Source organism: Perna viridis, chromosome 8, assembly GCF_037379345.1.
Source record: "Perna viridis isolate PV_CMFRI_1.1 ecotype Kerala chromosome 8, ASM3737934v1, whole genome shotgun sequence".
Lineage (NCBI taxonomy): Eukaryota > Metazoa > Mollusca > Bivalvia > Mytilida > Mytilidae > Perna > Perna viridis.
This window is the reverse complement of record NC_142452.1, coordinates 39,046,039-39,071,792: the sequence shown is the minus strand read 5'-3', so window position 1 is coordinate 39,071,792 and position 25,754 is coordinate 39,046,039. Positions and strand designations below refer to the sequence as shown.

Genomic DNA, 25,754 nt, shown 5'->3' with positions numbered 1-25,754 from the left:
GCCTAACAGTGTTTTCTGTTCATGCTTAAATTTAACTGAAACATGAGTTGTATTCTTTTAAAGACAGTTTATCATTGCATTTAAGGCGGTGTTGTGAGTCTCAATATTGATAAAATAAAAATACTTCAGAATATCTCTTAAAATGTCTTATTATATGTGTATGGGCGGATACACATGAGTGTGTCCATTAAAGTATTGTTATATGACACATTTTCCATTGGAAGCAGGTTCTTTTTCATATAACTTAAAAAAGAATATAAATATTTTTATTTTTAAATAACGATTAAACTATTGTACATACCTACATCTGAAAACCAAAACTCCTAATACAATTTATTCCTGTAAATGTACTTTTTTTTGTTTTGAACAAGGATTTGGAAAGTATTGCTATGTTCTTTTAATAACGAGCACATACAAATGTAAGGAAATGGGTAACTTCGTTTTTCTACTCTTACGTCTACCGACGTGGCATTTTATGAGCAACTCGACGGGTGTTTCCAAAAAATCAGAGAAAAGATATTATTATATAGATAACAGTGTTTTATCGAATGTTCCAAATGTAATAAATTTTGATAATTTACACTGTGAAATAAATTTGGTAATTTCACTCTCGCGCTTTCTCCCGCTAAAACTTTGATATCAATTCGCCAATTACAGAATTTAAAATTCATATTGGGAATATCGATAAATTATTAAGAAAATCTGTGTAATAAATATGATAATCAATTGTTTATCGTGAATAACCGAAATATGATCACTCGTGCAGAAGAACGCTCGAAGAAACAAGTACCGTACACTCGTTAAATCTAGGCGTTCTTCGGCACTCGTGATAAAATTTTGGTTATTCACTCTTTCCAATTCATTATCCTATTACTATACTGGTGAACATGATCCATGCTTCCGGTTGTGGTTGGGGTCCTGGTTACTGATTTCCTAACGTTCGTATGTGCTCGTTATTTTGTTTTAAAATTTGTTGTTGTGCGTGTCTATTTTTCACTTGTTTAGTTAACCCTCGTTCGAATCCTAGTTCCATTGATTTCCCTTTGACATCTTATCAAAAATCAAATAAAAGCACATTTCATTTATTCCTGAATATAACATTTATTTTGGTTATTTACTTTAATTTGCCTGTGAGGACGGAGATATCTGTGCTGCTGATGATGTATCGATGAGCGGGAATATATGCGAGACTTTCTTAAAAGTTCAACCACTTCCGAACTAACCCTACCGTAGCACCTGGTCTATGCTCCCAGTTTTAAGTGAAGTCTCGATTTTCCTCATTTACCTTTGTTATGCATTATGTTATTTAGTGTTCTTTGATGTGTGACTGTTTTTCATGTCTGGTCTTTGTCACTGGGTCACATTCTTTTGATTTCCGCTAGAATCTTGGTTCTCTTGATTACTCTTCCATAAGTCATTTCCAAAATACGTCACTTCCGACAGCACGATTGTGAGCCATTCATGTTTCAGAGCTCACGCCCGTTCTTAATAAAGCAAGAATACGGTAAAAAAAAAACAACCCGACTTATTTTCAAATTTTTATGTGCAAACAACATAGCTTTGACAACTGTGCTCTACATGGAAAAGTATGTACATGTAACAACAAAAATTATATCACAGTAAAATTACTAGCACATTCGATGGCAAGTGTAGTTACCATAGTAACATCTATATAATTGAGCATTCCAACCTCTTTCCGATATAATACTGATTTGGTTAAGGTCACGTGACTAAATTCCTTCTCATGTGACCATTTATAGCTTTGGTCATCATAAGAAGTGTTGTCACGTGCACACAAAGTTAGAAATGAAGAGTTTTAACTTACAGATTATATGTTAAAATTAATATTATATTACAATTCATTTACAATATTTTGATTTAACAAACTGACCTAAACATAATAGTCTATATCAACAAACTTCATAAAAAATATTGAATAACTTAAAAACAAATGAAAATATAATACTGTTAGATAATAGAAAGCATCACTGCTGGGGGTTATTTGTCTTCCGATTTAACTTATTTCTGTATATTTATTGATAATTCTTATTTATTCTTCAATAATTCTCCTTTTAGATTTAATTGCGAACAAACGGCAGTTTTGTGATATAATAATAATATTTCATAATTTCTACTAAAACACAAAGCACTATATTGATAAAAAAAATGTTTTGTCGAAAGCAAATTATAACGATTTGACCAAAAAAAAATCATGAAAAATACTAATGAAAGACAAAAATGAGAAATGCAAATTAAATTTGCTATGATGATAAATGTCAAATATGTGATCACAAATTTTAATAAATATATCAAGAGCCATCAGCGCTGGTTTGGGGATCCCCTCTGACTGCTCTTCACAACCAATGATTAACAGATTCACACACACCAAAGACCAATCAGAACACCGCTTCCTCATAATGGATGATTCTTCTTCAATGTTATTGAAAACTTGGAATGTTCAACGAAACGAAACATAAAAGAACTCTTCATGTTCTTTTTTAAGTAATAATTAAAAAAATACTAATTTGATCTTTGTAGTGGCGGTTTATGTGAGAGTTAATTTGTTGGTGCCTAATAAGGTACTACTTAGCAAATGGGCATTTGAAATACGGGGCCGACTTTTGGATCCATTGGGAATCCTTTGCGCATGCCCATACAGTATTGAGAATCGCATTTGAGACTGTTGTCCTTGACAGAGATATCATGCTCCAAAGTTGACTTGGTCTTCATCAATCTTGCCAAACTGAGTTCGGAGGCCTTTAGACGTTCTTTCAATATTCTTACTGAATCACGGATCTCGTTCACCTCTCTCTGTAATCTGTAAATACAAAAACGATACCGTAATTTCTACGGTCACAATGACACATGTAAAGGAGTAACCCATGTACTTACAATGATTAGACATAGCCAAATAATGTCTAGTTAGAAGAGGAAACAATAATTTACATGTTTGATAAAATAAATACCGAACCACTGATAGATTAAACATAAATTTGAGTTAATTTAATAAAACAACTGATTGGTAGATTAATTATGATATAAGGTCCTATGACAGATAATCAATACATTTCAGAATGAGAACTTTTAACTAATGGAACAGACCCTATTTTGCAATCTGCTGATCCGAATCTTTATTGTGCTAGCTCACAGAAGCAACAGCCGGTGGGTTGACATGTCATCCACACGGCCATTTCACCCTGACTCCATGCCAACTTGACGTTATGCTATCCCCTGAAACACCCTGCGCATGGTGGAGAATCAGTGACTACAAAACTTAGTTTTTGGTGTGACTCAGCCAGGGATAGAACCTACAACCTCTCACCCCCGAGTCGGACGCGCTACCTTAAGACCACGGAATTGGTAGATAGCAAAATAAAACCAAAGCAGTTGCAATATGAACTCCAAAACATGTTAACCTTTACCTTAATTCCTTAAACTTACACTCAAATGACTAAGCTGCAACTTTAAGAATTAAATTTTGTAAAACACATGAAATGTATTTTACTCACGATTTCATGACTGGATCATTACACAACTCGACGTTGATTCTCCTGGTTCTCTCATCCAGACGGGTCTGGGCAACCTTCATTGGAGCTTCCTTATCTTGGATGGCCTTCCTTAGCAGACTGATGTTGTTCTCCATATCAAAGATTTCTTGCATGGTCTGCAAAAAGGATTTTTTAATTAAAGATTTTCATCTTTAAAAAGGAATGAATCATTAAATAATTTCACTTTTTAAGCATATTTGTTTTTATTTTTTAGACTATGACTTAGATTAATGATATTGTTTATCATATGCTCAAATAAACTTTGTTTAAATCAATAGTTTACCCTTACCAAAATGCATTTTAATTATTATGATTTTTTTTTACTGTCAATGGAAAAACTTAGCAAATAATTCAAAATGAAACTGCAGTTTTTAGATTTAACCAGGAAGTAAAATTTAAAAGCAATACAATCTTAAAACGTACTCTCTGTAAGTGAGATTGCAATTTGTTCCTGGCATCAGTTGTCTCGCGGATTCTGGTGTTGAAAGCATTGTTAACACCATTAAACTGGTTCCACATGTCATTGGCACATGCTCTTAGACAGCTGTCTATTTCACCGCGTAGACGTTCAGATGCTGCTCTCTCTCTCTGGGATCGGGCAATATTTTCCTGTGTGAATCTAGCCCATGATTCTGGGATGGTTATTCTGTTAAAGAAGTAGGAGAAAAATGATAAAGGAATGAATTATTTGGTCGTTAATGTATCTGTAATAAATTCGAAACCACTTTCAAGTAAAAAATGTGTCTTTATGGTAAAAGACCATTAGATCTTAGAACAAAAAGTTAAGTTAATCTTAAAACGATGCTTGTTTACAAAATGATTCACAGCTTAGTCTCTTGATCATGATGAATATTCAGTTTCAATGGTTTTATGTCCAAAATAAAAACAAAATTAAGACAGGAAAATTTGGAAAAAATCTAACATTGCACAGAGTGTCATAGACAGAAAAATTTCGACACATCCGAGGGTAAAGTTTCAGGTTTTTAACGAGAATCCGTCGAGTTACAGAACATTTTAATCTTTCTCATTAATGTCTGAGATTTGAATCTCACATAGGTAAAAATATGAATACCTCTCAAAAGCAAGAAAAAATAAGAACTGCATATCAAATAACGTACGTGTTATCAATGTTTTCTATTCCAGGGTAGTATCCGATACCAGCTGATTTGTTTCTCAGTTGCTGCATCCTGTCATCCAATCCCTGAGCATGGTGCTTGTCCTTGGCGTCGACCTCTAGAGTGTGCTGAGCTGCCCTATCCATTCTGTAACATTACAATTTGCATGTTAATTCGTGGTTTTTTTTGGTGCTTGAGGGTGAATTGTTATATTGGACAAAATAATCTTGTCTTTCACGTTAGTTTGTTACAATGTAAACTTTCCCGGTGATATGTCATCAAAATCTGTAACTTATTTATGCAGAATTTTACTGTGACTATATCTCTGACAGGGTCGGGGCGTTTCATACGTCTTACATAATTACATGTATGTAACGAGTCTGAAATAAGAATGGTTCAATTCGTTCTATCGAAAATGGAGCACGGAATTCGTATGTTGTTGTTTGGACAGGAGCATAGTGTTCTATGAAATCTCGCGTATTCCAGTTGATCGAGGCATTATCCATAGCAACATGACGGTAAATCAAACAAAGCCGTAATTCGAGAACCATATGCCTATATAAAGCTTTTGTCCACACATTTTAATAATGGACAATTCATGTATTTTGTAACCTGATATTAAACAGTATCAAAAACAAATGCTAAATGAACATTCTTCAAGCATTTTATTTAGTTACTTACTTCAGTTGAACATGAGCTTTATCCAAAACCTTCTTCATCTTAGCCTGGCATTTTTTGATTATATCGACTTCCTACAATGAACCAGAATCAACAGATCTATTAATATATAGTATATAACAATATACTAAGTGAATTTTACCTTTAATACAAGTAAAAAGTTGAGGGTCTGTTTTGTTTAGTTGACAATATGCTAAATACACTATAAAAGTCAGACCCTGATGAAAGTCCATGGTAATGCAGCCCATAAAGATTCTTGTGTTGATTTTACTACGGCAAACTTTTTCTCCTTTTTTATTTTTTTTTTGTCATGTTTTTGTTATTTTTTGTTATTATTATTTTGTTGTTTTGTGTTTTGTTTTGTTTTGTTTGGGGTGTTTTTTTTTATTTATTCATTAATACATGTTTTACCAAAGCTTGCTTGCATTATGCAATGTTATACTGCTTTTATAAGCATGTTTCTGTATTGCATATGATTAATATGTGTGATACCTAACATGTGTGCAAAATCTTATGCTTGTACATGTATAATATATATTGGCATGTACTATGTCGGATTTAAAACCTCTGTTGAACTTGTGTTTTAATGTTATACATGATTCCACAACAAATAAAGCTTTTGATTTTTCAATTCACACATTTGATAGCATTAATTTAATTCGATTTTTAAAAAGTTTCCAATCAAATATATTCAGGTGCTAAATGTATATTCAATAGATCCTAAAATCAGTATATTTCCACCGCCAATCGAATCGACATACCTTAATCAGACATTTTTCTACACCATCATGGACTAGATCAATTCCTTGTCTTTTCTCACGGTGCATTAGACATTCCTCAGCTATATGGAGGGGGTTTGCGGTATCACCCAGTGCCTTTTCCAATGTTCTTCTGTATTCCTACAAGTAAGAAACAAATACAAGATGAGAAAGATTAAAAGATGAAAAAAAGATTAAATTCAGTTGTTGATTCTAGGTAATCATAGGCGGAGCCAAAGGGGTGTGGGGTTAGACACTCAATTTATGCTAGAAAATTTTGGTTGATTATAAAGAAGTTCATTGGAAATCACTGGATTATGTCCATCTTATGCAACTCATTGCCACTCTTTTCGGGAATTTACGGATCCGGCACCAATAGCCACTAATGACGATCGACCTCAGTAAAACTTAGTTGTATACGTTTTTTTCTAGGGTCCAATATCATAAAAATCTAAGATTTTCGTCAACGGATTGAAAAGAAAGAAGAAGTATCTATAATTACATGTTATGTATGTTTCTGTTTTATTATTATTATTATTATTTTTTTTTTCTTTTAGGGATTTAATCTTTTTTACAATTTTGTTTATCTTGAGTTAATGGGAGCAAATCGAAAGGTAAATGGGATTTCTGCCCAAATGCCCATAAAGATGCTAGGGTAGGCACAAAAACTAAGGTAGGCAGGGAAACATTAAGCACACATATTTTTTATTTAGTTTTTGGTCTAAATACATTTTGTACAACAACAATCACAACTAATAAATAATTTACTAAAACACTGAACTTTTTCCAAAATAATGATATACTTAATTACGGTATTTCGATCAAAGCAAGGATTCAACAAAACAATGACAAATAGTAAGTAATGCATGCTACTTTTTGTTGCTCTCTAGGCTACATATTGTGGGAACTAAAGAAATCTAAATTATATAGATGGAAATTAAGCGTTTTGAGACACCCTTCAGGCTATAGTGAAATGCATGCCTGCCTAAGGTAACTAAATGATAGAACGACTCGGCCTTTCTCAGTAGCGGGAATTGCCGATTAGTTTCGATTGAAATTTAGGATTCCATCTCTCATTTAGCATCTTGAACAGACATATACTATTTCATAGCCTAGGGCAAGCAGATTTAGAGTTAGAGAATGAACTTAAGATGACCGTTAATGGTTAGGAAGCTGTCATATGCCAATGCCTTTTGATAAGCCCCTGTTTCCAACATACTTAATGGAGAATAATTACAACGGACTAATTCAGATAAATTCCAGACAGTAGTTATTTTGGTTTTCCTGAATTTGTCCGCTGAGGTTCTTTTTATATTTTACCTTCAGATTTTCAATTTCGGTTGCCATGGCATTGACCTCGTTGTTAAGTTCACTTTTCCAGAATGCTATGTCGTAAACCCTCTCGCCTGGGAATATAGAAAGTTGCATAAAGACAGGGAAAAGAGTCGCGGAAGATTCCCAGGCTGTACGTCGTGTAAGGAGGAGGTCAAGGACACAAGTTAAGGTGAAGGTTAAAGGTAAAGTGTTAAATGAAAAAAAATGTCCACCAATTAATGTCAAAGGTAAATACTGCATAGTTTAAGTCTGCATTAAAAGATATTTTAAGTTCAAACAGTTAGTTTGAATTTTTAACTGGCCAAGAGGTATTATAAAAAAAGTTATGTTTTTTCTCTCAAATTTTGTATCCTTGTCGTCCTCCTTTCACCATCTACATTAAAATGTATTGACCACTATGAGCACTGCTATCTTACTGTTCGTTTCATTATATTTGGAATAATGACGCATTTAACTTTCGTCACACGGACGCATTTGCCTGAAACCGTGTGAAACTTACATTTAAACACTGTCTAAACATTTTGAAACTTATTTTCATTTCATTTTCAAAAAAGGGAAATGTATTTTTAATGTTCATGAATGTTCATATGTCAAATATTATAAAACAAACAGCAGGTTGTCGTCGGAATGGCACGCCATGCTTAGAAGAATATTGCGGGTTGATACCTCTAAATTTGTCATTTCTTGCTCCATAAGGCTAATTTCATTGTTTAGTTCAGCCTTCCAGAACGCAATATCAGCCACACGTTCCCCTGTCATGAACAGAGTAACAGAATGATAATTTAGTACTGTATTTTTAGCTGTTTATCAGTTTGCATCACTTTCGAAACAAAACAGTTTTTGTTTTTTTTTATTTAAATTGACGGACATCCTCCCAAGTCAGGATGAGGGAGCGAAGGTGGACTCAAAACCCTGACTTGGGAGGAATCTTTACTGACTGAAATTACAAGTAAAATTTTTCTGTTGCTAAACACCAACCTTGTAATCATCTGTTTCGTAAAAACAAACCTTAGCATAATAAAGAGAATAATGATTTTAAAAAATAGTACTAAATTTTATTTACTGAGAAAATAAATTAATGATTTTCTGTTGCCAGATTCCAACCTTGTAAATTTCAGTTTCCTAACAACAAACCTGACCAAAGCTTTCAAAAGGATGAAATATTCTGAAGTAATAAGCTGCTATAAATCTCATTTAACTTTTCACATATAAAAGGATAAATTTATTTAAAAATTACATAATTTAAATGACCCTAAATGTCTCTGATAATTCTATGGGTACCTAGAGATAGACTCGGCATAAACAATTATTTGTTTAATTTTAATGTGTATTGATACAAATGTTATATCACTAATGTTTTGGAACCTGTCAAAATATTCTAACTTAAAACTTACTAATATAATGGCAGCATTTAATCTTATTAAGTAGCAGTCTTTTTAAAAATCAGACAGAAGGTGATTCACGTACGTCAAAAACCCACCGAATTTAGTATTATTTCTTGTTCTGAAACAGTTACTGATCACATAACCAGTCTTAGTTTTTTTCATTTGGTTATTGCGCTTTTAAGATAAAAATTAAGTAGATTGTACATGATATTTGCACTTTGCAATATTTATCGTTCTTGATTTGGCTTCATTTATTTGATTTCAGGGGGAGATTAATGTATGATTTTCTAAAAAGGGCAGATCAGAATGCAGAAAAGATTGTTATTACATGATATAGCATATATAGATTGAAAAGGCATCGTTTGTTTGGTGGGTTTTTCTTCAATATGAATCACTTTATCATTGGCAGTGTCTGAATTTTATGTGGACTGGTACTTACTGTATAACTATTACAGTATTGAGATGATTTCTATTCTTTTCATATGGTAAACAAGTAAATACTAAAGGTGTATTAGATATCAAGTTCAGGACAGATCCAGAGGTTTTGAAAAGGGGGTTCCATGCTTTTACTTTCTCAACGTTTTGACTAACTTGAGTACAAAGTTATCTTTTTTTTTAAAAAAAAAAAAAGGGCCAGCCCGAACCCCCTTTCCAACCCGGATCCGTTACTGAAACTATATTTATTTTCATCAGTGTAAACAATAAAAGGGAAGTATTTGCTTATTACGTTACCATCAACTGACAAGCAAAAAAAGACATTATATTGAGTCTTAAAAAGTTAGAGTCAAAGCCCACATACCAAGTTTTTTGGTGATATCATTCTGCCTGTTTCTGGTTCTTGCATCTGTTTCTTTGACAGCCCGCCAAGCATCAGCTCGGAGTCTCTCGGCAAAAGACCTTTCCTTCTCTGACAGGGAGAAATTCATCTGATTTGAATGTCCCCAATCATTTGTTGAATAACGAGAGTATACCGCATTTCTGAAAAAAATCAACATAAAATAGAATTGTCCAAACAATGCAAATCAAAATCTTGTTTTAGAATTGCTAAGTGTTCATATGGAAACAGACCCTTTCGTACTAGCTGCAGGGTAGCCCATGAGCATGTGACACGATCTCCTCTGCAGACATGAAATCGTTTTATGATTGACTGACTACCTACAGGCTTATAGGAGACTTTGCTTTACAGGATGTGAAAATTTCCTAAAGCAATACTCATTTCGAATTCGTGAAGATACTAACGGTATACTATACTAATTTGCATAGAGAGATGTTAAAGCTTTGAAAAAGCGAATATACCCTCGGCGCAGAAGATTGAGCGCGACTACTTCTTTCACGAATATTTACCTTGCTGGATTGTAGTAAGCTTTTGCGTGACCGAGATCCATAGATCGACCAGCATAACCAAGATGGCGGGAAATGGTTTTGTCTGTGACGTATGGTAAAATTTTAGACATTTCACCACCTCCACCAGACATTGGTGTGCAGCTTCGGGTCCTGAGAATTGCAGGGTCACTGTAATATGCCATTCTGGAAAAAATATTGTAAATAAACTGTTAGAGTAGGAGTCGAAGAACTATTTCATGGAGTTCAAGAATTAAATAAGCAAATATGTGGGCGCAAGAATGTGCTTTCGAACGTAGCATGCAAAACGCAAAAGCTAACATTAATAGCAAAGAAAAGGATGTTTACAGATTTAAGAGACAACTCGTAATAATATAAAATATTTTGTTTACTTGACAGATAGAGATGCAACGTAAAGAATGTTTTAAGATTTGAGAGACAACTCGTAATATGTAGAATGTTGTGTAAATGACATATAGAGATACCATGACTAAAAGGTCAAGGGAACGAATCAACAATTCATTTCAAGGCCACAAAATATTATAGTTCTATATACCTATTACTAGATATATTTCTTGATGCTGCTGTGCTTGGAATACTCGATGGGTATCTCAAAAGAGAGAAAGAAAGAAAAAAGATAAGAAAATGATGCTGATGAAGATAGGAGATATATGAGTAGATGTATGCCAGTTTGATTAGAAGAACTTAGACGATGAAATATCAAATTATCAAAACGAGCAAGATTGTAGGCATTTAAAGGAGGTGAACCTAAGGTAAGGGACACAACTGTTACAAATCATTGGAATGTTTGTATTCAGCATTGTGCATCAATTTCATGTAAGCATCAAAGTAACTTGGATTGATTTCATTCTGCTTCAAATGAAAGCTTGATAGGTTTTGGTGAAATTGAATATGATAGAATCATATCACTGATTTTTAGAGTTATGTCTCTTACCCTAGATCTACCTCCTTAAAGGCGCCATAAATAGAAAAGATTCTAACACGAATGTGTAGTTAAAACAATTCTAAATACAGTTGCATCTGGAGAAATGAGAGAAAAAGACAGAAATAACAATCAGTTTGTCCAAAAAAGTGATTTCATATACGTTGGAACAGTTCACTAAATTCAACTGTTTATTAACATAGTAAAGGCGAATCCAGGGATGTTGTGATGGGAAGGTTTAGTAGAAAAGGGATTCCAGATTACCATTTTCCTCATTTTTGTCCAAAACTTGCACGAAAATAAAAAATATTTCCAACTAAAAGTGGATTCCAATCCCTTGACCACCCACCCACCCTCACTGGAACCGCCAAAGAATTGGTATATGAAGTATATTACATAACGACGTTACCTTTCTTTCCACCGATTTCTGGAATCTTGTCTTGAAAATGGTGAATTATATCTCAGAAAAAACAAAGACAATGAAACAGTATAGAGATGATAAGCAGAATAGAAAACATAGAAATAACAGTATGAAAGCGTTTCTAAATCGCTTTAAGAGTTTGGGTACTAGAATTATTTGTAAATGTCAGGAGACAGCATGACAGAGAAGAGAGAACTAGAGTTGGTAGAACTATATTTTGAAATATACTATAGAAAGTATATGTTTCATTTCTAAAGAATTTGAAATTCCCTATGGAATGGAATGTTGTGATCCCTTGTGGAAGCAAAAAGGTTGGTTTGTTTGTTTGTTGGGATTTAACGCCCGAGCAGCTATATTCAGGCGATGAACATGAAGTGGATGATAAAATGAACATGAAATGATGATGAAATGAAAAATGGGATGGGACACAAGGATAATGAGGTCGACAAATTTTGATTGCCACTGGATATAGGGAGAGGCGGGTAGGGTCGGGCAATTTAGCCTCCCGTGGCGGAGCCCTATTGTCCCTACTCCGAGAGAATACCACAGTAGGGTTTTTTAACGTGCGAGGAACGTGGCATCTTTCCCAACACGGTGCACCACTATGGTTTGCGGTCAGGTTTTCCGAATTATAGCCTGACAACCCCAGCATGTACCACACCAGGGGTACCCCATTTCACCACCTGGGGCACACAACCCAGTTGCTCTGTGGGCAGAGCGCCCTAGCCCCCCGGCTAAGGTTCTGAGCACTATTTAGTTGCCTTTTACGACAAGCTTAGCGCTGCTGCAGGCCTATTCTTTTGACACCCGGACCTGCACGGGTCGCGAAAAGGTTGGACATAAAATTATTTTTTACTACCAATTATGATAAAGTAATAGTAGAATCAGTGCCATCGTGAGCACCCCCACTTTTTACATGATCAAGCTGCAAAAGTTGACATCTACTATCGATCAGTTCACGATCATTTCTCCTGCTTGACTGTGACGGGGTTGGTGAAGTAACTAACTTTCACCTTCGTTTATGCTAAAATGTTCTATGATAAATGTATGTCATGCAGATAAGAAATTCGTGTGCCAAATTTCCAACATAAAACCATTGAAGTATGAATCATCGATTTTGATAAAAAGAATCCTTCAGAAAAATCGACATATAACGACCACAATATTTAATGCAACCTGTTTTAAAATTACTTATACAATTCAATAGAGCACCCATGTTGCGGTTGTCAGGAAATTACAGAGACGAGACGGTGGTTTCTACACAACCTGTGAACACTTTATGGCATAATCAACAACCTGGTGAATAACTAGAGTTTGGACTTAAAATTAAAATGGTAAATATAAACAGAATATTTAAAGGCTTTCCTTCTTGAAGTTGAAGTAATGGTTTGTAGAACAATATTTACACATAAAAGAATAAATTGATTTTTAATTGGGCTAAGATATTATCGAATACTGAAGTCAGGAAAGTCTTGAACGATTTTCACAAGCCGGTCTGAAACTGGGTGATAAACAGTTTAATTGACCTTTTATCAAACACCAAAGGTTTCAATTATGAAAGAAGGTTGAGGACATTACTTGCTGGTGAAAAGAAGATATTGAATGAGGTATATATATATATATATATATATATATATATATAACTAAATAAGGCCAAAAACTAATAGCCTTGTTTCATGTTACCAGCAAAAAAAAGGGTTGGTAGGTAAGGAAATTATTTTAATGTTTCAAAAACATTTTACATTGAAGTAATGGTGAAGCAATCTAGATTTAACAGTGCTTGAGCCAACATGCCTATAAAATGTTCAGGAAGGGTACACAAATATGATTCGTATGGCAGCAGGAAGCAGACATATTTTTTGGTCTTACAGTAGCATACGTAGTGTTTGTTTTACAGTGTCTCTTCTTTAACACTTTTTAAAACAAGGCAAGATACCCTAAAATAGGTTGACCCAAAAAAGTTTGGTTGCTATCGAAAATAACTGGAGTTTGTCCCCTCAGACCAGTCAGCCCCCCTTTTTCCGGAGTTTAACAATATAATAGATTTTTGGTAAAAAAAAAAAACCAAAGACACTTATATTATATCATAACCCATAAGAGACCTACAATAAAATAGTAAAAACACGAATCTATTCAAGTCACCGTCACAGTAAATTCCCAAGGCATTTTTTGGCGCTTTGGGAACCTTTCCATTTGCATTCTCTCGACACTTTCTTTCTGTATTAGTACAGGTATACTGATCAATATAGCTGTAGTGAAATTATTGTTAATGGGATTCCACGTTAATTACGTGTTTCCGGACTTTATCAAAGCTGAATTAAATGGTTGGCTACATGGTACAGAAGTAACCACTGATGTTATCATAATGGGAACAAGAGACATCAATGAAATGAAATAAAATGGATTGTCATCAAAATGTAGATTGGTAGAAAACATTTTAATTGAAGAGTTATTATCAAGATGTTTCATGCGTTAAATTCCGAGATAATTCGGACAAAAGGTGGCATAAATTGTACATTAATTTCACTTGGATATATGAAATCTATGATTTTCAGAAATAGAACAGACTTATTTTTAGTCTGTGATCATTTAAAAATCAAAGAATATATATTTTGCATCAATATGGCAATGGTGAAATGTACAAGATAATGAGGATGAATATGAAGGACTATTTAAAACAAGTCGTTCACGCGCACGTGCATGTGTGTGTGTCTTTTCTGATTAAAACAACTTTCAAAGATTATACTTGGTCTTGAAATTAAAACTGAATTAAAATGTTTTCAATCTTTTATAAACTGGAAAGATTACGCAATTTGTAAATATAAATTTCAAATTATGGTATATTTTTTTTCAATTTTGATACATTGTCGTAGAGGTAAAGCCCACTAATCGCTGGAGATGGGGATACCTTTTTTGATAACTAAAACGTATATCTACCTCAAAAGAGTCATGATAAATTACAGTTGTTGTGTACGATAGAATGAAGTACGAGATAGAATTGGTACATATGTACCTAGTTAGCCAATAGAATTTATAGAATTTTTCCACAAGCAAAACTACCTTTTGAATGTATTATATAGGTGTCGAGTGAAACAGCAAATGATAAATTTTCAAATATTCGGTTTAAAATATATAGGGCACTCAAAGCCAACTTTGCTGGGCAACAACTAATTTAACAAGAAACTAACAATAGGTGTTAAGATTACCCTAGGGGCTTAATACCATAGATACGCATCGTCTAACTGAATGCAGCATATAAAATACAACATCTATAATTCAGTTAATAAATATCATTAAATATTAACCATACCATCCACATGCTACTGAGTTTTCTGACTTTGAATACTTGAAAGAACGTAAGAATAAAAACGCTCATGAAAGGTATTACAATGATAATCGAAATTGATTTAAATTTTCATTTGGAGAAAAGAAACTTGATCACATTTATCCTCGAAACAGTCTGGCTATAAAAAAGATATTTTTGGATTTCGACAACATTATAACAATTGGATAGTTACAAAGTGGGAGTGTAAGTAGATCGCTGAAATTCTTATCCATATTAAACCACTACTATATCGCTTGTTTAAGTGATATTTTCTTGAAAAGACCATTGAGACTGATGTAAACCCCGACCTTAAAGTATACCCTAGATTGACATGAATTTGTTAGATGGTTTTCAAAAGCTGTATTGTGCAAACAGTTATCAGTGTCTATTCGTGTGTTGAAATTAGATAAAAGCGACACGAAAAAAAAGCATAAGAAATGTTATTATTACTTGAAAGACAAGATTTGAAAGTAAAATAGTTTTCATAAAGATATATTGTATAGGTATACAATTTTCTCTATTAATTTGTCAGTTGAAATTTTGATAAAAGCGACCAAAATAACATTAGAAATTCTATTGTAACTTTAAGATAGGATTTGAAAGTAAAATCTGGAACACAATAAAATATATCTGATCGATAGATTGAAATAGAAATCAAAGGTAAATATAACCTTTGAAGATTTCATTTCATATCCACCGAAATTATATTCACTTGGTGAATATTAAATTGTGTTCATTTAATACTACATTGAAAACTGAATTGTTTGCTCCAGAACGTCTATTCACAATTCACAAAAAGCTGAAATTAAATATTATACCTGAATGAGATCTAATTGTACTTGAAAGTAAATGTCTGGTAATAGGTTATAAGTTAGGAACATATGATTTCATTTTGACTGAGATTTGAGTTTTCTTAAAGATAAAAGACTGTTAAATGAAATAAAAGTTTTTTCATGCAACATTCACCACGTGTACATTTTAATTAGACAAATTTTCAAGTTCGGCTTTTAAAATTTCAAAGAATTCTAAAGATATCTTTTTTCAAGTTTGAATCCTTATGTTATCATCACACATCACACAAGACAACTTACCTGCTCATGATTGTTGAAATAAACTAAAATCCTTCAGTTGAAAAGTAAAAGTTTTTCGCGGTATAATATCTTATAGACTTTCGGATTATGGCAGTTCCGTTGACAAGGAGATGTCCTTAGCAACCCGTCACGTGCTTTCTCACTTTAGAAACACACAGAATTCTGTAAAATTAATGAATGAATATTAATATACACATAAACAAATGTTTGCTTCTATGAACAATCAGTTTATGAAATATAAATGAGAGAAAGCGTGGAACCTATTTAGCAACCATACAGATTCGGATATTGATCGGGTAAAATACTTGTCCTTGGTTACGGCGTATTAAAAGTCTGGCCCCCTTAAATGAATGAGATAGACTACAAAGTTTAATTTGTGACGTGAGCCATTATTTTAGGACTTATATCAAATAAGTTCAGGTGAAAGTTTAAAGTTTTAATCGCTTAAGCCGTCTGTATTCTGGCAAGTCTATTGTCCGTACAGTAGTATAAGGTGTTCCACGACATTGTTCTTTTTAATTTATATCTTCGCTTGATAAACTGTATGGGAACAGTATATGTTAGTATCGTTTTTTATTGAAATGAATACTTTTCGTTAATTTGATGCTTAACTAATCAACAGGGAAAATTCGAACATGATACGGGACCAACGGCTTGTATTTAGTAATCGTTCGATTTCTGAACCGTGAGAAAATGGGTGAATGAGATATAAATGAAATATAAATTTGATTCAAAATGTTGACAAATTTCTCCCTACCCTTTAAAAAGGGGGGGGGTACTAGTAAGTAAGATCGTAAGAGTGTGATACCATTACAAGACAATATGTTATATTTCAATGATAAATTGGACTATGGATGTGCAACAGTTCATTGCGTTATTTTCAAGCGAAAAATAATTTGGCCAATTTCGAGACTTTCGATCGAAATTCATTGTTAGGTTAACATCGTTGATATCATTTCCAAACGTAACTGAACCAAATATATTAGCGCTAAGGAAACTTAACAAAACACGTGAAACTTTTTTTTTCAAACAATAGATAGTACAAAAAGGGCATAGGATGCACCAGAGACAAATCAGCGCATTTGAAGGGGCTCTTCATGGTAAACACTGAAACTGGTATAGTTATTTAACCACTAAACTCGGAACAACAAAAGACCAAGGGAAAGAAATACCTCCCGCGCATTTTAATATTGTACTTGTAGAACACATATTAATAAATTTGAATTTATTTTAACTTAATTGAACCAAGAAATGAAATTTTTCAAATGTTTTAAATATGACAAAATATATTGAAACGTTGCTGGCGTGCCGCAATAAACTGGTGAGTGGATTTGTGTGTCATGATCGAACAAAAAGATTATTTTTTCAAATTGTTTGAATGAAATAATAACATTTTAAGATTTGTTTGCACAGCAATTAATGTAAATGTAATCTAGACGATCTCAATATTACAATGGTATAATTACATCTCTACAAATGTAAACCTTTAAAATAAATAAGAAGTGATTTTATACTGATACTTTAAAACTCCCAATTCTAATTTCAAACACAATGAAACAGAAAATAAATTAGGAAAAATATAAAGATTGTTTCAATTGTAATATATATATATATATATATAATACAGAATTTCAAAGCAGTGCCAATATAGGGAGCGATACATGTTTCACGATTAAAGGCTTTTTTTCTGTGATATTTCTTCCAGTGTTCAATCAAATAGCGTTGCTATTCTTGTCACTATACACATAAGATCACCCGACAAAAAGTTTTTTTCAACTTAAAAACTTTGCCATAGAAATTTAAGTTCAACATCATATGTTCATTAAACAAATCAACAAAAAATCAAAAAGTACCTAATAGTATATATAAATTAAATACTGAAACAAAAGAGGAAATTAGCTATATAAATGTTCTGTAACTAAATCTCCCAACCATTTTTAGGATTTTTTTTTTCGAAGAAACCATAGCCCCAAACCATTCCCCCAAAAGAACACACAAACAAACAAAGTAACAAAAACAGGAGTAAAACACAATTTTTCTTCCCATCTCGTGATGTTTGAATGAAAATGAAAAATACGTATAGACCATAACTGATTCATTACACTCCCCGGTATCAACTATTGTACATCTCACGTTCTTTCTCTGTTATCTACTAAGTTCATCGTCAAATTTGTGTCATATTAAAGAAACAATACCACCGAGTGAACATTTACAACAACCGACCTTACCTTTCATTAAATTAGTGTAACTAAGAATTTGGGTACTGTCCAATCTTACCCTTAGTAAGTATGTGGTCAAATACCCTATCATGTTAACAACACCCGGTCAACCATCACGTGACTTCTTTTACCCATGATTTATTAACAATCAATTAAATCTAATTATCAGATCCTCTTTTGTTTAAATATAACGTCTACATAAATAATGTAACTAACTGTAATAATCAGATGTTGTTATACATATGACAAAAATTTAAAACATCAATACGCATGCCAAATGTCTGATGTACATGTCCAAGTGCCATAAAATGGCGGTAAGAAATAAGTAGCAGAAGTAAAGTGCAAAATCATACGGAAACCGCACAACAACAAAAAATAAGGGAAAAAATAAGTGAATTGCTACATTAAAAACAATATTGATATACATGGTTTATGACAATGAAACCAGTGGGCGGATACAGATATTCAAGTTAAGGGGGATTAATTCTGAGGTTTTGTTGAATTGTTTGGGAGTGGCTAGGCAGTGGCGGATCCAGGGGTGCAAGGGATTTGCACCCCTTCTTTGTATTATAAAATTTGTCATTGTCATGTGTAAATAGACAACAAATGACACATAATGCCCTAGCACACCCACCATCCCCTCTTTTTTCGGAGGAACCCCGGCTGACACCCTTCCTTTTAAATGTCTGGATCAACCCCTGCTAGGACTGATTGTGGACAATTAGGGGTCTATTGCTTGTTCCTTGGATAGAATATGATGGAAAATACTGCTTTGAAAATGAATACATGTACATATCTTAGTAAGTTTAACACTGTATATTTGATCTCCATTGCGAACCATTGTAAAGCTAATTTCTAAATGGAGTCATTACCAAACAAACTTTGCTGAGTTTTGTTCCTTTAAAACCAACTCCCAGGGGGTTCTGAAAGTTAGTTTTAATGACATTTATCTCCATGACATAGTTTAAATTATAGATTTGAAGAATAAGCAAAATGTATTTAATTCCCGACGGTTCAACGTGACACGACGAGATGATCTCCATTATTGTCATTTCACACTAAATAATTCATATCTGCTAATTTGCTGAGATCATGGGTTTCGTGAAAATTTAATTACAGATTTTTTTTTATGAAAAATGCCGGACATATTCAGGTTAATGTATCCAATAAATGGGTGATGTTTTACAGTTAGAAGCAATACATTTGGTCTGATTATCTCCCTTTGAAGTGTAATCTTCTCTGAGCTGCGATAAAGACATCTTGAGTATGCAGTGACATCGATATAGTCGACTTTACCTTATCCTCGGCATGACATGACCATAATTGGTAATTTAGTGTACCGAACTAAGCAAAGTCTCATTTTCACATTTACTGAAAGTAACAACAGACAAGACGTAACTTGAGGGGAAACCTTCATTTCAGCAAAAGACTTTTAGTCTACTGGATGGTCATAATTACCCATAGGCGGACCCATGCAGGGGGTGCTTATCAATTTGCAAAATTAATAAAACTAGCGTATTTTGTGTGTAAATATATGCATCAAAATATGCTTATCTGGGATTTCCTTGTGGGTGCCACCCCCTCTTTTAAGTGATTCTCTGGATCCGACACTGTGACCATAAATATGTATTTAGTTTTTAAAGCACCAAACTGTTAAAGATCTCTAATACATTTTTATGTGACGAAGATGGAAATAAAACAGGCTCGGTCCTGCTGTTCTCCAATAGATAAAGGGTATTCAGTAAATACATGTATCAAGCTGGGGAAAGGGTTCCTTCCCTACAAAACTACTAGAAAGAGTGAACAGTTTAACGAATGACGGTGTCACAGATCGTATTTATCAATGGATAAGATACCAAGCTATATTAAAAAAAAATCATTAAATTCTATACTTTGGTGTAGGATGCGTAGTGGATAAGAGGATATCCTTCTGCGTAACGGAAGTATGGACTATCTCTACACCCCACACTTTTGAAGCAGGGGTATACAGTAAAGTGAAATTAATTGAAAGGAACTGTGATATAAATCATTAAAATCATCGAAATCATTAAAATCATGAACATGATTTTACTTAGAAAACATTCAAATATATTTAAGACACTACAAGCAAGTTTACCTTGGAATGATACAGCACAATTCAGCACAATCAGAACTGAAATATACGATCAACTAGCCTCTACAGCATTAACGTTATTTTTTTTATGTGGAAGATTATTTATACATGTACATGTAAACAATTTGTAGTTCATGCACCGGATTATGTAATGTTTGCAAGTGGTTACTGTGCGACAGAATATCTATGCACTAAGGTCACCTGTATCCAGGGACTATTTTATTGGCCCGATGCTTGTTTAAATACACAAAATACATGCATGGAATTAAAGAGCTTTAAAATCAATGGTATTTAATATATTAATCGTTCGCTATAGGTAATCTACTATAGAAGTGTCTAATTCGGATTAATCCACTTTATATTAATAAATCTTAAGAGAACGTAATTTAGTTTTTTCCGAAACGAAATTCCTGAAGGATGCTATAAACTTAATTTTGTTCATTTGAGACATCGTACATTCGTATTTCTTTTTTTTTTACTTTTTGTGTCCGGCAGTCAGAAAAGATTGTTTTTATAAAGAATGGAAAGCCAAAAGCAAAATTATTTATGGAATTTTATGTAGAAGTGCTGTGTATCGTATATAAATGAAGACTGCAACCTTACAAGGAATAACACATTGTCAGTTTTGCGGGCTTTTACTGATTGTGTGATAAAGTACACTAGGATATGCATGTGGAATTAGAGTGGTGTTTTTTTCAATTCTTTTGGATACCATCATTAACTATTTGCTTCGTTGCTTAGTTGCGCTATAGTAATAAAAGAAAATCCTTCAAAATATATTTCGTGTTCGATGAATGCTTCATACGTATTGAAGTGATTTTGATATAATTCTCACAAAAAAAGGATAAAATAATAGCATATTTCCCGGAACAAACATTAAACATAGTATTTTGCAGTGATACATTTTTGTAGTATTTAAGGAGGTAGACTTAGGGTAAAGGAAATAACAAATCATTGGAACGTTTGCATTTACCATTTTACATCAATCTCATGCAAGCATTAAAGTAACTTGGACTGATTTCATTCTGTTTCAAATGAAAGCTTGAAAGACATTAGTGAAATTTAATGTGATACAAACATATCACTGATTTCTTGAGTTATGTCCCTTATCCTAGGTCTACCTCCTTAAATGCAAAGTAGATGCAAAACAAGCCCGAGGAATACTTTTTCTTTCATTTAGGATTATAAGAAAAACAAGGATGATTATTTGCTGAACATTTTCTTCAAGTTTAATGGCTTAAACTTGTAAAAAGTTTAATACAGAATATTCAAGTAATTTGAGTCGTTATAGAGGCGCGGATTCAGAAATTTTAAAAAGGCGGAGGGATCAAACCTTTTAGTTTGCTCTTTTTATCCAACATTTAGCACAAAATTAACAAAAAGTTCCAACAAAAGGGTCACCAAATCCCCTAGAACCTCACCACCGCCTTTGGATCCATCACTGGTTATATAATTTACCAATGACGGTGTATATATTTCTTTCGTTGGATCAATGTACCCCAGCTTGTTCAAACATTTCGACTATATCCAGTTAGTTCAATAGACTTTTCTCAACGGTATGATTAATTGCAAATGTGAGGGTATTGATTAAATAAATATTTTTTTCACTTTTCCAAATGTAATCGCTCTCTCAAATGTTATCTGTAAAATATAAGTACAATATTTACATTAACAAATCGCTTTAATACAGTTATTTTATCCTAAATAGGTTTTCCTCTACGACACAAATATTCTTTAATTTCTACATACAGTTTGAAGGTGTTTAAATAAACTCTAAATTATATCTAATTCTTAACTAACATGGCTATTGTTCAAAATCAAAGAACCGTTGTGTATTAGTTCTAAAAGTCTGTGAATACACCACTACCAATACACAAAAGAGGCCATGGAAGAATAAAATAAGCTTAGGTAAAGGAATTAAACATTGAATATGGAGATTTCCATATGAACACTGAGGCGTTTGAATTTAATTTTGTGTGAATTGCCTGGCACAGTATCAGTTGTACAGTGACATGTAAGGCCAAAAAAATATGTCTGTTTCTTGCAACCCTACCTACCTTAGTTTGCTGTGCCTACCCTAAACATTTTATGGCTATTTTGGCTCAAGCACTGTTAAGATTATTTTCCCATTTAAATGGTTTTTTTTTTAAATAAAGCAATTTCCCTACCTACCTACCTAACCTTCTTTTTTTGCTGATAACAAGAAACAAGTCTATTACTTTTTTTTGGCCTAAAAGACTTGGCAGTAGTACTAATAAAAAATAATCAGCGATTCAATGTGAGAATTGTACATCAGTTAGGATAATATGTACAGTACGTTTATTACAAAAGGTTGAAATGATATTGACAAAAACTTAAAGTAAAAAGCAAACTTCCGGTCGATTTGAAATAACAGTTTGTTCCTTTCCCTCTGTATACTAAAGAGGTCGGGATGACTATTCGTTCCATCATGCATGTATATAAAATTCCGAATCTTTGCTGAGGAACCAAGATTTTGACATTCTTTTTGTGAGTGTAACAAAGACGACCGCCTAATATCTTGAACAGAGGAGAGAAAAATGCGACGAGTAAGAAGAAATTTTAAATAATTAGTACATTGTGGCCTTCATGATTAAAAGTACAAGCAAAACTCTGAACCATTGAGATTTTATCTATAAACAAAGAAATTTAAATCATGGTATCATAAAAGGCAAAACTTACAAACTGTAGAAGTGAATCATAAAAGCGACAAAACTAACAAGGTTTAACTGTGATATGTAACATGTTTACAAAAGACCTCTATAAAACATTGCAATTCAATAGCTTCTTGTTGAATTAAAATGAGAATGTATGATATATAATGTTTTTCGTACCTTTCTTACGTTGTTGAACAATGCCAATTGTATCCATACTTTACTTTTAAATTGTATCGATGCTTATTATACAATAAATTTTGGAACAGTTTCTTTAGCTTACGTACATCTAGGCTCGTGTTAATGGCTCCGAGTGACTACGAGTCTTTGGGGGTCTTTCCTATATGCAATTCACGTTCACTGTCTTTTATGGGGTCTGTGGACCCTGCTAAGTACGTCTCTTTTTGTTTACAAGATCGGAACAGATATACGAATGAACTAAATGACGTCGGAAAAAGCTGCAGGGGATATATTATCTTTCCGGTGTGTGATGAAAGACCTTTATTCGAAATTGTTTCATTGATGTCATGTAGTCAGGGTATGATAAATAACCAATTTATTCAATCAATATTACCGATTAAAAGCAGACATTGTTTTTAATGGGAATTTCAAACGTATAATTCAATATTTAATTTAAAAGGGTTTGAAAGGTTACAATAAACCGATCAATTTAGCATAAGAAACAATTATGACATAATTTTAGATAATGTGGGTTTTAAAGTAAATATTCATCAGGTTTTGATATTTGGTAAATCCACTTAGCCCACACTTTACTCCGTAATGTGTGTAGAATAGTAGCATGATTTAACATTTTGGGTGAACTACGCGCCTTTTCTTCTCACTTAAAAATACTCCTACATTAATTTGGAAAAAGGGGTAAAACCGACATGGGACTAATTTCTGTACACTTCACTGACATTTTAAATTAGAGTATGTTTTGATTTTCTATAAAATGGCCGTTGATTTGGAACTTTGAGAAGTCCAGTACCCGCCCCTAATACGTAATTTTGAACCCTTGTTATATCTGATTTGTAACTTTGGAAAGCCCAGGACCTGCCACTTACAAGTAAATTTGAGCCTTTGTTAAGTCTTGTTGGCATTAAGCTTTGAATACTTAACAGTGACGTGACGTGACAGTTTCGTTATCAATGAAGAGGTAGTGCCCCCAAAAATCTGTTGATTTATAAGGTAAAAGAAAAGTTGTATCTACCACATTCTTGGTGAATTCACAAATCAATATTTCAAAAAGGGGAAATATGAATGTTGATCTAGTAAGAGCTGTTTTGTTTGATACGGCTAATCATGACTTCTTTTAAATCTTGAACAATAGACCAAGAATTGGTGGCAATATTTCAACGATATTAAATACGGGAGATAATTCATAGAATGGGTAATAAAAACATCCTGAAACATTGTCCAAAGCAATTGTTCTGTTTCCATGATGCTACTACAACCCCCCCCCCCCCCATTTTCAAGCTACTTGCAACAATATCGAGGCAGTCTGAATTGCTCCCGTTGATCGAATCTCTCATGAATACATGACATGCTTTCATACATCTGCATACTATGTAAATATAGCCTATAGAAATTTTCACAATTCAATACTCATGATCAGTAAAGATCAACGAATACTCGTATCATTCTTGGGTGAATGTAAATGAATAATCTTTACACAGTGCAATCCAATTAAATGATCATGCATTTAAAGTGTTCAATAAACTCTGTAGAATTTACATAACCTGGTTGTTATAAACCCATAGAAACAGCCATTTATATAAAGAAAAGAAAGCATTTTGGGGGAGGATAGATCTTTAAATATGTTATGGTCAGACCATCGAGTAACCCTATCGGCTTACCCTTTCCTGTTTTATTAAATCAATTGTCATACATCTTAATTTCTTTTCCGCAAACTAATTTCATTTTGTCCTTTTAAACTTTCTAACTCAAAATTGTGAGGAAAAAAGTATTTTTCTCTTTTCAAAATGTTGATCCATTTGAAGTATTATCCAAAAGGTCTTCTAAAGTCTTTTAACTAATTGGGAAAAGCTACGATTTTTAGTTGAAATTTAAACTTAAGGTAAAGCGAGACATACCTGGATTGAATCTTCGGCAGTCAATGCGTTGCTAACGACATGGCGTCTAGTCGTTAAGGTTGCCGTAGACAATCGCGCATGACGGGAATATTACACTTTAACACTGTTAGGAGCAACTGAGCGGGTATTTAAAAATTAAAATGTGCATTTCATAAGGCATAGTTTTAGATGTTCCTGTAACAGTTTAATTGAACTACAATACAAGCACAATACATACCTTAAATTGTGTTACTTTGAATTCTTTGGAATAAATTCTATATTTCTGTCATCTTCACTTGCAAGATGTCAATTTTCGTGCGATGAAAAGAACTGCAGCTGATGCCTATACATGCGACAATAGGGACGTTCCTATGGTAACGATATTTACTTTATGACGCCCTCCTCATCGGGCCAATCTAGCACGGTCGAATTCATCCTCCGAGGGCTCCTATGTCCACTTGCGTCACAATGTCAGCTATAGGGCTTTTTTCGAACGTGAGCTTGGTAAGCTCGCCAATTTTCAAAGGCATGCGCAGTATCATAATATACGGAATGTTATATATAATTATGAAAAATGAACAATAGCTTTTTTTCACAACTTGTATATTAATAATAACAATGCACCAATAGCTTTACCGTCAAAAGTTTTGAGCGCAAAATATGTTTCATATCCAGCTAACTCTCAAATGAGGTACGACAATTATACAATGAATTAACGTTTACTCTACAAAGAATTAT

The 25,754-nt window shown here is 33.3% G+C and overlaps 1 protein-coding gene across 7 annotated transcripts; it reads right to left on the bottom strand.

The window, feature by feature from the left end:
• Positions 1–1,525: 1,525 nt before the first annotated feature.
• LOC148610442 (tektin-3-like) lies at positions 1,526–25,386 on the bottom strand. 7 transcript variants are annotated; one of them, XM_088543317.1, is made up of 13 exons: positions 25,255–25,386; positions 15,941–16,102; positions 11,513–11,563; positions 10,717–10,770; positions 10,164–10,346; positions 9,619–9,797; positions 7,420–7,505; positions 6,103–6,240; positions 5,345–5,415; positions 4,667–4,810; positions 3,972–4,194; positions 3,510–3,664; positions 1,526–2,818 (listed from the first exon to the last, which is right to left on the bottom strand). In XM_088543317.1, exons 2-13 carry the CDS (start codon positions 15,946–15,948, stop codon positions 2,587–2,589), a joined length of 1,524 nt encoding a protein of 507 aa, XP_088399443.1. In that variant the 5' UTR covers positions 15,949–16,102; positions 25,255–25,386; the 3' UTR covers positions 1,526–2,586. The 7 variants fall into 7 exon arrangements, with proteins under 7 accessions (XP_088399443.1, XP_088399448.1, XP_088399442.1 ...); XM_088543322.1 differs by lacking the exons at positions 7,420–7,505; positions 25,255–25,386 and adding exons at positions 8,101–8,186; positions 25,038–25,133; XM_088543316.1 differs by lacking the exon at positions 25,255–25,386 and adding an exon at positions 25,038–25,133.
• Positions 25,387–25,754: the final 368 nt, after the last annotated feature.

Excerpts from the sequence above, each read along its gene's own strand:
- LOC148610442 (XM_088543317.1), bottom strand. Across the intron at positions 10,347-10,716 it reads AGAAATATATCTAGTAATAG|AATGGCATATTACAGTGACC; the intron begins GTATATAGAACT and ends TATTTTTTCCAG. Across the intron at positions 5,416-6,102 it reads TAGAAAAATGTCTGATTAAG|GAAGTCGATATAATCAAAAA; the intron begins GTATGTCGATTC and ends GGTTCATTGTAG.